Below are 12796 nucleotides of genomic sequence, written 5' to 3' on the forward strand. Positions count from 1 at the left end.
AAAAATGACATTCTTAGGGGCCAAATTCTGTGCTTTCCATTTAAATTGTTCTGTATCCCATTTTAATGGTTTAATCAAAAACATATCTAATTAATTTGATTCATGAAAACAACTTAATTTATTCATTTGTATACAATAATAGGGCCATATGAAATGTAATTTAATTTAATTTATTTATGTATTTTAGAAAGTCTGTGTTTATTAAAAATTTTTTTTAAAAAAATTAAAGGCAACATCAAATGAAGGCAAAAACATTCATCTATCTTTTATTTCCATGAAAATTAAACAAACCCTTGAATTGTTTTATTCAGAGTGCTACACAACAGAAGTTTACTGTGTGACGAGGAATGTCACTGAATTCGAAATATTTTGAATGAATGAATAAATCAAATGCAAGTCAGTACACTTCAACCAAACCGTGATATGGACTAGTGTATGTGAATATTAAATGGCTAAAATACTATTTACTACAGACGACAACAGGTAGAGTTACGCCTGCTTCAGTGTCAAACCTTTACCTGGTGTTCTGTATGTTCTTTAAAAAAATTAATAAATAAAAATAAATTTTCCTAGCAATCTAGCAAATGAATCCGTGGTTGTCGTGGTAACAATGAAGACCATAGCAACCACTTGTGAGTCTGCTAACACGCATCTCATACATAACAAGCATTTTAGGGGGTCCTTGGCTTTTGGGGACCCAAGGCAGTCGTTTACGTTTCCTGAATGGTTCAGTTCGCCTCTGGGGCCTACCTTTGTAGGCAGCACAAAAAAAGAAAATGAGTGCAATTGATTTTGAATCAAAAAATATGAAAAAAAAAAAAAATCATGCTATGGCAGCCCATGTGTTTGGTATTCCTACTGTGACACAGCTAATATTCACTGCAAATAAATAAATAAATAAATGCAGAAAGGGATTTGTGAAAACTGCATTTGTGTCAACGGAAATGATTGTGCGCTTCCCCTTTAAATTGTTCCACTGGGTTGGTTTCTGATGAGCGAAATAATGAATCCTACTATGGCGAAGGATTAACTCATGAATATTAATGTAGAAGTTCAACTTTTCCCAGTAATCTTCTAATCACGTAGCCTCATTAATTTTCATTAGACAACCCTTCACCATATTTGGAATAATTAATTCAGCCTAACGGCCAATGTCTGCCTTTGAGCCAATCAGGTAAGTGTATTCGGCGAACGTCGCGGGGCGTATTTAATATTCATGAGTCACGCGATCCCATAGTAGGATGTGCGAGTGCGTTGGGCTTTAATTAAATTAGAGTCGGTGAGCTGGGATAGGCTGGGAGTTCTCTCGGTCCAGACAGCAGGACATCCGACGTGGACCATAAACCCGCAGAAACAGAGAGACAAACCAGCGAATGACCAGAAGTCGATGCTGAAACTTGATCAGATATTCTGCCGCGGGACTGAACGCTACACTGTATCTGTTTTTAGTCTGAGATCATTGCAACATGCCACGGCGGACTGTACAAGAAGTAACTGTTCAAGACGTGCAGAAGAGAAGAAACCCCAACAAACACTATGTAAGTTGCCCGTGATTGACATCTGTACAGAACTTTTCCTAATGTTCTTCCTCCTAAAGGAAGGGTTGAGTGGTGTATTTCTGAGATTGTTTGGCTGGTGTGTGTGAACAAAGGCTGGAGATGTGATCAGGAGGATCGAGTTACGCATCAGCACGACACGCCAAAAGAGTTGCTATTTCACAAGTATTTCTGTTCAACTGTTGTAGAGTTTAAAACAGCAGAAGTGTCAGGAAAATCTGCAGACACAGTGGGTTATAAATCATCTATACTGTAGAAACAGGGTCAGTCCAGATGTTTTCACATCTGCATCAATGTAACAAAGACACTGGAGTCCATTAGTAGCTTAGTCACACACACACGTATTCACATTTGTGGTATTAGTTCGATTTCTGTACGTTTTGAGAGTGGTTTTCATCTGGGGAGTGTTAACTAACTTATTTTGAGTTCTGTGATGAGCTGCTGGGACTCCTCCGTGTTTCTCCAGGCCTTTTGTCCTGTTCACCACACCCTTACAGTTAAAACACCCTTAAAACACCCTTCAGCACCCCTCTGAGCTTATTCTCCACTGGCCTGGGATCTGTTAGTAAATGCTGTTTTTGGCAGCTGTAAGTTTGGCTTTTCCAGTCCAACAAAGCCAAAGTTTGTGTATATTAATTAATCTTTTGCAGACAGAATAATAACAGTTTTTAACTTTTTCAGGCTTACTTTTCTTTTATTTCTAGCTAATGTAAAGGACATGCATATGCTTTATAGATTCATATGAGCATGAACCAGGAGTGTAAAGAGATTTTAGAGTCATATTTCACTCCCAAATCCAAAGTTTATGAAAAAAAAAAAAAAAAAAAAACTATAATGGAGAATTAATTAATGCTAAAACCATTAAAACAGGGCAGTCATAATTTGTTTTCTATATTGCAGTAAAACCATATGACTGGCAATAATTGGTGTATAATTAGAATCTTACATTGTGAATATTACAAATAAAAAAAATACATTTTCATATTAAGAACTTTTAGGGGGAGATCTGCTTCATTTGGATGCAAATAACATTCAAGTGTATTTATTTATAAATGTTACTTTTAAATTATTTGTTATTTAAAAAAAAAATCATTTTAAATGCTATTTATTTATTTATTTAAAATTACTAACAGTGAACTAACAGTGTTTAAATCCAGTGGTTAAATTTTAGATTCCTTTTTAATGAACATTGCTTTATATAGAAGCTATTTACATGAACACAGGGTGTGATTTGTTAAAAATAAATAAATAAATAAATGAACAGAGGGATATTTGAATAAGAATGTCTTTGCAAAAATGTTAATGTACGTATTTAGAAATAAGGTGTAATTCATATAGAATGAACAGTAAAAATACAGAAAATATCCAAACTAAAATAACTCTTTAACTTATTGACTATAAATTTATTTATACTATTTACAGGCCCCATGAGGTTTTAAGGAAAGCATTTTACCATTTCAAACATTTTGAACACCATCTTTAGCGATGAGTTTGTAGTATCTTATTACTAGGTTGCATGCAGCGCTGAAAATAAAACCTGTAACAAAAGCTAAAATGGAAATCAGTGCATCTCATGCTGAGGACAGTAATAGCTAGCAGCTGTTGACTTGCCCTTTAAGAATATTAGACCTAAAATTATAACGTAATATTATTCCATTGGGAAGAATCTGCAATGCATGCTTTAATATATCGGTAGGAAAACTTACATCACCATCTACTGTCAGAAATGGGAAATGCATGCCATCTGATCAAAAGTGAGGCTGGAAAATCCCCCTGAAAATCACACCAGCATGAATGCATTTGACTGTCATTTTAATCTACAGTGCATTCAGTTATAGATTTTGCATGAGCTTATTTAGTCTCAATTTTGCTTCTGTATTAGTCTTACTGCATTCCCAGTCAGTTTTAAAATAATGAAGCCACCAGTTTACATCATTCAGAACAAAACACCACATGTACTGTGCATTGTCGTCACTCCTAACAGCTGGATAGTGTGTGTTGTGTTCAATCTGATGGCATCCTCATAGCGTTTCTCAGAACGGCATGATCTAGGAAGCCAGAATGAGTGTGATCCAGGTTTCAGTGTTACGTAGACATCAGTTATCCTGAGAAAATCCTGTTGCTCTCCTGGCAGAATACAACGTGAGAAAGCAAGTCGATTACTATAAACATCACTAATCGCCTGCGGCCCACACTCTATAAAACACTGGATTGAGTAATACTGATCAATACAGCACCCTTGATTTGAGATGTGTGGGAGATCAACATTATATTCTTAGAGAAAATGAAGCTGTATTGCTGTATTGCTCAAACAAACAGGTCATTGGTGAAGGCAGGCCCTTTCTCCTACGAAAAAAACCCTCCCTTCCCCCTCTACTACAGATGGAGGAGGAAAAAGCAGACTCATTGTAAACAGACAGAATGTTCAACATTTTAACTGTTTAAGGACAGATAAATGCCTGTTAGTTAGACCTGTTGAATAATGCAGTGCTTTTGCTGTGAAGCTGATATCTAAGACAAGCCAAGACAAGTCACCTTTACGTATATAGAGTTTTATATCTACAGATTGTGTCAAAGCAGCTTTACAGTGTTAAACAGGAAAATAGTGTGCTGCTAATGCAGGATTGCAGGATGCAGGACTTTATCAGCTAAAGTCAGTTCATTGATGATTCAGTGAAGTCATCACACAATTCAGCTCTCGTCCAAAAGTCTCCAACTAAGGAACCAAAACTCCATCTGTGACAGAAATGGAGAAAAAACCTTGGGAGAAACCAGACTCAGTCAAGGGGCCAGTTCTCCTTTGACCAGACGAAACCAGCATCACGTGGTTTAATTCCAGGCTGCAACACAGGTCAGATTGAGCAGAGGACTCATCTGGTTCCCGTGGTCTTGTGCCGATGGTCATCAAGGTCTTCGCAGGGGACCTGTCTCTGGGGCTTATCTAGTTGATGTGGTCTCTGCTGACATTCAGGGGTTTTGTGGTGGTCTTTTGTTTGTGATGAACCATCTGATCTGGATACAGACTGGATCTGGTGGCTACGGTGACCACAGAATAAGAATGAAACAGACTAATATTAGTGTAGATGCCATTCTTCTAATGATGTAGCAAGTACATCGGGTGTTATGGGAAGTGTTCCTGGTTAAATTCTAGTCAAAGCTACCATATGGATTCAGATGGGATGTAGAGATGCACAGGTCATTAGAGACACATTTATGGTGCTTCTGCATCCTTTCTGAAGTTAATTTATCTTAATTGAATGAGTTGTGTGTAGTGTACATAACTGTAAATTTGGGTTAACACTCACTTTCTTTCTTTTTTACTCTAGGTTTACATTATCAAAGTGGCTTGGTCTGATGGCAGCACTGAGATCATTTTCAGGCGCTACAGTAAATTTTTCGACCTTCAGGTAAGTTTTGTACTAGTTGCAGTATAATAATGTGATGATGTAAATGTGAATCCAAATATCAGCATCCTTTAGGCTTAATGGAGAACCTAACCAGTGTGGCCGTGGTTTGCCAGTGAAACCTTGATGAAGTAACGCCAAACCCTGAGTCTGATGTCATGTGCAGAACTGAAAGCTTAGCAGTCGGAGAAATCAACATGCGCTTCACCGACGGCCACAGAAATGCTGAAGTTCATGTGGCAGGAATTAGATAGCCCTGTCTGAGAGAAGTGTGCAGAAACGTACTTCAGATATCTGACGAGACCAGTGCACTAGATAGTGTAGAACAGTGGTTCTCAAATGGTTTGGCTATGGGACCCATATTTTCCCATGGTCTTTAACACAACCCTATATATATATATATATAATTATTGTACACATATTCCATCTCTGAGCGCATGCACAGAAATCATCCTGAGGAACAGCACAAGTTCTCTCACACTTTTAAAAACATGAATAAATCTAATAAGCTTTAATAAATCAAGCATGTTCCATTTTGCGAAAGTCAATGTTTTAGTGAATTGAATGTGAATGGAGAAGCAAAAGCACACTGCTGGAAAGGGGGCATAATGGGGCAGAATAATCGTTTTATCTCGATTATTGTATTTTCATAGCCACAAAACAAAAACAAAACTGCATTTCGATTAATTGCACAGCTCTAATTTTACTTGCTGAAAAGTACTCTGATTTTCTGATGTTCTACCAACATTTGAGTTGAGATCACCTGTTAAAATAAATTAGACGGTTCAAAGCCAAACTTCAAGGCTTGCGAGAGTCCAAATTTATCTGAACTTCCTGTTTGATGACGGTGTTCAGTTGTGCTGAATCTTCCTCTCTATAGCAGCCAAAACCTTGCAAACAGTTTAGAACGGAAACCCACTATTATTAGAAGCACTCAGCACAACTGAAGCTATTCACCAAATTTGTAGAAATGGACAGAATCTCCGCGGTGAGCTCTGCCACAGCTTCCTGAAAATGTTACGGGAGCTTTTCTCTGCTGGGCAGGTCCACAGAAATGTGAAGCATAAGCAGAGATACAACCGCTACAAATAGTGAACTCAGCTCTATAAAGGTTTTCTGTAATGGACTTTTAAGGAAAATATTTTTATATTTTTAAATAATATGTTTTGTTATAATATTTTTTTTTATTTAGCATAAGAGGTGTGCATCAATATTATTATTATATTTGTTTTACCTTGCTTGTCAGTTTGCATTATCTTCTCACCGATATCAGCCATATATATATATATATATATATATATATATATATATATATATAATATATATATATATATATATATGAGATATATATATAGTTTTAAATATAAAACACACACACACTGATAAAACAAACCTAAGCGTGAAGGAACAAAATTTTTGGCATAGTCCCAATCTTGGTTATATTAAGCCATTTACTAACTTTACAAATTTTACATCTTCATCTCCCTGAAAATGCAATGCCTTTTTAAAGTACCAAAATGACCATTCATAAATGCCATGATTTTTTTAACAGCTTTACATCTCAAATAATAATAATAATAATAATAATAATAATATAATAATAATAAAACAGAAGGATTAAAGTAATAATAATAATAATATTTTTTTTACAGAAGAATTAACTGCTTTAATAAAACACTAAGCTAAACAATTCTGCAAAAAAATTGCCTTCATTTAATTGTAAGTGCCTCACTGTAACTTTTATTTATTTATTTATTTTTTAGAAAATAGAGGACCCAAAATTATATTTGTCATAATTACCATTATACTAAAATACTGCATATTAGGGGTGTAACGGTACACAAACAAACCTCAGTTTTGAAATCACTGTTCTACAGCAGGGGGAAAATAAACTGTTCTTACTGTAATTACTGTTCATCTTTAAATAAAATTAATCAACACTCAGCTTAAATAAATGTATACAAAACATGTAAATTGCACATAATGCTGTTTTTAAATTAACTTCTAAATTACAGTATAAAAATTATATTTTCTGTTGAAATATAATCATTTACACAGTGCCTCTCATAACTCGTTTCTTAACATTTATTTAAACATTAAATAATTAAGACATCACTAACAGGTAAAGTAAAATATACTGATATGATTATAAAGTCTAATATTTAGTTAAATGGTCTTTTCTAGACTTCATTAATAGCAAACTAACGAGCTGTGGACACTTCCTGAGTTAAATGAAATGCTATGTGAAGTTTTGTTTCATTGCCGTCTTTCCAAGATTGAAATGCTGGTTGAGCGATTACATGAGGCGCGAGATGTTCATTCATGTTTTGAACCGAGGTGTTTATACAGGATCTGTCGCGCCACATCCAAGTGTGTCAAAATGTCATTAATTGTTAGAATTTCCTGAAAAAACTGACATAATTTAAAAGATGAGACTTTGTTTCTTATCAAAAGTAACAGTATTTAAAACTGTAAGTTTCCGATGAAGTTCCACTCATGCAGTGGTTGAAACAATGCTGTATTTGTTTGGTACAATCTTTTGGTTTGGCTTACTTGGTGAAATACAGTCATTTTGTGATCTGTTCGATACACATTGCAATTAAAAACGCAGAATGATAAACATTTAAATCATTCTCAATGACGTCCATAGACTGACTCATATTTCATTCTTGAGGTCTCTCTCTCATGATGCATGTTGCTGCTTTAGTAGCTTTTCCCCCAACTTTCCCGCCGTTTCTTTCACTCTTTGGTGCTTTGTCCCTCTGTTGTTGAGGAACTCTAGTGCTGATGCAGCAGTGAGGCAGGACATGCAGAGGGTGAATAACTCGACCTCTAATGCGTTTCAGTAGTGAAGCGGATCTTATGACACAGCCGGCTGAATTTGGTCACGCTGTGTCATAGTTTTGGGGGGTTTAGAGATGCCATTCAGGCGAAGCATTTATTTTAGCTCAATTACTCTTTCATAACATAACATTAATTAAAGTACTTAACATGAATATGTTAGCCAGCACATAAAAAGTGTACTTCAAAGAATGACAAATGATTTAATTTAAAATGTGTTTACAGTAAAACTTAAAATCCACAAAGTACATGTTTACTTAAGAGTGTTAAAAAACATAGTAATGAAAGTGGGCTTTCAGTTCATTTATTCTATATTATCTGCAAGTACCATTTTTAAAAAAATATAGCCTACTTTTAAGAATTGAAGTACACTGCAAGTGCACATGCAGTACAGTTAAGTACACTTCTTTTTCACATGGGACACTAGAAGTGAAAAGTGTGGATACCAGCTCATTTTAGAATAATAGTCTCAACACTGTGCAACGCCACAAATAAGGATGGGAATTATGTAGTAATCAGGGTTTTTTTTCTAGTTTCCAGCTATAGATTCCAGCTCAGAACCTAGAAACCCTTTCATCCAATCAAAGATATTCACATAGACACAAATTCTATTTGCCCAAAAACAAATGTTAAAGCATGTGTTTTTTAGATTGTGATAGACTTAAACTGAGCTTAGTTTTCCAAACAGCTGAAGTTGAACTGAGCTCAGGCGTGGCTCTCAGACATATGGATGTGATTAGCATTCATGGATTCCAGAGAGACCCGTGTCTGCTCATCACATCAGACAGACGGCTGTGATGCTGGAGGCTTTTCTGTGTGTTCAGCAGAGGAAGGGCTGATTTTACGGTTTTATCATAAAAGAGTCTCAACTACTTCTGTAAAAGACATTGTCTGGAGTCGCGTTCTTGGCAGCCACTGCTGTGGCTCTGATAAAGGGCTGATTTTCTGTCTTTTCTTGAAAACACCGGGTCTAAAGAAGCGCTCTTGAATGAGGGTGGTTCGTGAATGAGACCCTGTGTTTTAGTTGTTTTAGTTCACCCAAAATCATCATTTTCCCACTTTCATGTCATTCCAAACATGTAAGACTTTCCTTCTTCTATGGGCCACAACATGAGGTGTGTAGCAGAATGATGACAACTGCTTTCCACAAAAAAAGAAGGTTAATGGAGACCGATGCTATAAAAGTTAAAAAAAATAGTCCATAAGATTAAATGAATACAATGCACAAGAACCAAAGTTTTACACTAACTGGCACATTTATACTGTCAAACGTATTTTATGATCAAATGAATTGACGATTTTGTACTGGCACATTTAATTTTTTGGATTTATTTATTGATTTTTTTGTTGTTTGATTATTGGTATTATTTTTGTATTGATTTATTAATTTATTGATTATTTTGTTTATTTTTTATTGTTTTTATGTTCATTTTTTTTAAGTATTCGTGTGCGTTAAGTGTTATTTAAATAGACTTTACTGGGGGGCGGATCTGGTGCAAACATCCACATCACTATGATCAGATGCTTTCTTAACTGCTGTTTTCTCATAGCGTGAAAAAAACACAGATGAACATCAGAAGGAATCTAGTTTAAACCACGGAAAGATGTCAATACAAACCATTTTTCAAGTTCAAGTCCACCGTCATTAAAAAACTCTCCTGTCTGGTTTGTTTGTCAGACAATAATGGCAGATTCAATGTTATCAACAGTTAGGAGTAAGCGTTGGTTCTTCAATTTGAACCTTTCAAAAAACTGAACGTCTAAGTTCGTCTTTGACGTCTATTGTTTATCGATCTACAGTACATCACAGTTCAAAATGTTGAATTTTGAAATACATTTTTTATTTTATTTTTCATTTTATTTTTTGAGAGATGATACTAATGTTCATCAACGCTGCCAGCAGTATTATGAACTATTATTCCAATTTAAAATAAATATTTTCTATTTTAATATAATTCAAAAGTGCAGTATGTATTTGGACAGCTAGTGGTTGAAATGCATATTACAGTCGAAATCCAAATGTAAATAGTTTTGTTGTTGTTCTGCTCCTTCTCATTCTTGGGGTTGAGGTTGGTTGAGGTATTGCCAGACACGCAACAGAAACAAGTGCAACTGACAATGTTAGGACAAGCATTGGTGAATATAAGTATCCTCTCTAAAAAAAAAATAAAATAAAAAATAGAAAATGTACTGACCCCAAAATTTTGAACTGTGATGTACTGTAGATCGATAAACAATAGACGTCAAAGACAATTTATAGGTTGAATATGTAACTCACTGGTCCACTGCAGTCTTTTAAATACGCAGATGCATTGTATTAGAGACCACTGGACTGCGAAGTACTTTGCATTATGAAGCTGTCTTAAGTTTTATTTAAAAAAATGCAATTATCTGGTGCTAAAAAATGAAATCTCAGAAAAGGCAGACACTGCTTTGTTGTGGATCCAAGCTGCTCATTTGTTTGTGCGGAAGAGGAAATGAAGAGCTTTATCTGTGTGTCGTCATTCTGATGGTGCTGAGTCACAGTAGAAGACATTGTTCATCAGCTTAATAAATGAGCCGACAACAGTAAAAGCTTTGTCCGGCAGAATGACGCATCCCTTTGGTTCATCATTAGTCTCAAAACAGACAGATAGAGCGAGAACTAAGGCCCCATTAAAGTTTAACGTTTTAATGTGTGCATTCCTTTGGTGTTTACAGCAAATGTGTATGTTAAAAACCAGTGTGCTTTTATTTGTTCCATAGATAATACAGATGTCATTTATTTAATTGCACATCCAGATCGGACACATTAAATGATGCAGTTCCCCTCAGCCTTTTGTGACTCATTAAGTCAACATTATATTTATGATCAAAATTAATTGCACAACATAATTATATGACCAAAAACAACCAATCCAGACATTTTTGCAAAACTCCAAAAACGTACCTATACAAACATTTAACTGCAATTTCTGGCTGAAATGAATACTAGTGAAATGCTAACCATTTTTGTTCATTTTTAGTGGAATTTAGATTACAGGGGGAGATTATCAATTAATTAACACTTATTTTTTGTGTGATTCCTTTCACAATACTATTATGACCTCAAAACACTTGTATTGAAGTTTATGTTTCGTTAACCAATACATTTTGACATTTCCATCATATAACCAGCTCTATATGTATGGCTTTTCTGATATAGTAAACGTGCTCGGTAGCGCACCCGGTACAGCATTGCACTTGTATTGCAGAGCGATGAAAGACTTGTAAAAGCAAGCTGAAAAGGAACGGTTGCTTTAACAAATGCGTTTTTATATCACATTTGCTCTTGTTAACACTATAGGTTAGATTTAGGGTCAAGGTTTGAATTGGTGGAACATTATTTTCAAATGCAATAGAACACTAACCTTTTAGCACCACTGACTCAATATAATGTTAAGGATAAGAAGCAATGAAATAAAACGCTGCCAGATTCACATTCATCTGTTTGAATTACAGAGTTACTGTTGGAAGGTGCTTAGCAAAATGTCACCACAGTGAGGTTGGGTTGAAAATGACACCTATTCTTTCACTTGTTAGCTCTGTGTTAGTATTGCATTATGGGTAAACTGTTGGGCCTTTAGGACTATACAACAACAACCTTTATTTATAAAGCACATTTAACACAATAAAAATTGATCCAAAGTGCTGTACATGGTGCATAACAGTAAAAAGAAAAAAGAACAACAACTACAAATTTTCAAAAGCTAAAGAATAAAAATGTGTTTTCAGAGTAGATTTAAAAATTTCCAATGAAGGAGCAGACCTCACATGATAAGGGAGAGCATTCCAAAGCTTGGGAAGAACTGCTGTACTGAAAACGTCGCTCAGCTGATGACTTCAAGCTCTGCTATAGTATGCCATGCATACAGATCAGGAAGGAGAGGGAGCGAGCATTTGTTGAATGGATTATAATCAGCAACTGCTGGTGCTTTACTGCAAAATCATATTTAGTTTTGCTTTTTCATTCTCCAGTCAATTCCTGAATGATGAATTCAAGTCTTGCCCTACATTTGTTTCTATCTAGTTTTTCCTCAGAAGTGTTACGCTTCAGAAGTAAAATGAGTTGTCATTTCATGTTGATGTTAAACGTTTTCTATAATATTGTTCTCCAGATGGAGCTTCTGGATAAATTCCCTGTGGAAGGTGGACAGAAAGATCCAAAACGCAGAATCATTCCCTTTTTACCAGGTAAACATCATTCCAGAACACCCCTTTCCATACACACAGTTCATAGTCTACAGAAAATCAGTTCAGTTCATTTGGCACAAAACGGTTTTCATTTAGAATGAACACCTGGCTGTAATTAAGCAGCCAGGAAGGTTTGTTTGCTTGTGGATCAGACAGTCTGCAAGCACCCGAATGTTGTCTTACATACCAGCACTTTACAACCGTTTAACCAGGGTCTGGACTTACTGACACAGCACTTTGTCTAGAATCTACACAGAAAGCCCTGTAATTAGCGGAGCATCATGTACACCTCTCAGCATCCGTTAGTGAGCTCTGTATACACACTCGTCAAAGATGTGATTGCACTGTACCATTTGTCCATTAAAAACAGATACTGACAGCGGTCTGAACAAGATGCAGAAGAATGACTCTCCAGTAAGGATAACTTGTCTATAAACTTTTTTTATTTTTTTCTCATAAATAACCAACAGAGATGAGGATCACATTGCAGGATTTAGTAAATCACAACAAACCAAGAACAACAAGCCAGGATATAACGACTACAGTGAACAGGAGCATGTGCATTCACATACATTCAACACCTGACAGGGGAACTCAAGGAAACACAAGGGTGTATATAGACTGGGTTACCAGATGATAAGAAACACCTGGGGAGACAATCAAGGGCAACCAATCTCAAATAAAACTACAAAACCAGCAGAAGAAACCGGAAACTAAACCTGGGAAAGGCACAAGAACAGACACTGCGTAACGGCTACACAAAGCACTATGCAACTTTCAGTT

The 12796-nt window shown here is 35.7% G+C and overlaps 1 protein-coding gene across 1 annotated transcript in view; it reads left to right on the top strand.

Moving 5' to 3' along the window:
* Positions 1-1248: 1248 nt before the first annotated feature.
* Positions 1249-12796, top strand: part of LOC109088332 (SH3 and PX domain-containing protein 2B-like) — a 36575-nt gene continuing 25027 nt past the window's right edge. Inside the window, 3 exon segments of the mRNA XM_042711226.1 lie at positions 1249-1538; positions 4883-4963; positions 11938-12013. Coding sequence (XP_042567160.1) covers positions 1467-1538; positions 4883-4963; positions 11938-12013 — 229 coding nt within the window. The 5' untranslated portion in view covers positions 1249-1466.

The sequence above is a fragment of the Cyprinus carpio genome, chromosome A21 (genome assembly GCF_018340385.1).
Source record: "Cyprinus carpio isolate SPL01 chromosome A21, ASM1834038v1, whole genome shotgun sequence".
Classification (NCBI taxonomy): Eukaryota; Metazoa; Chordata; class Actinopteri; order Cypriniformes; family Cyprinidae; genus Cyprinus; species Cyprinus carpio.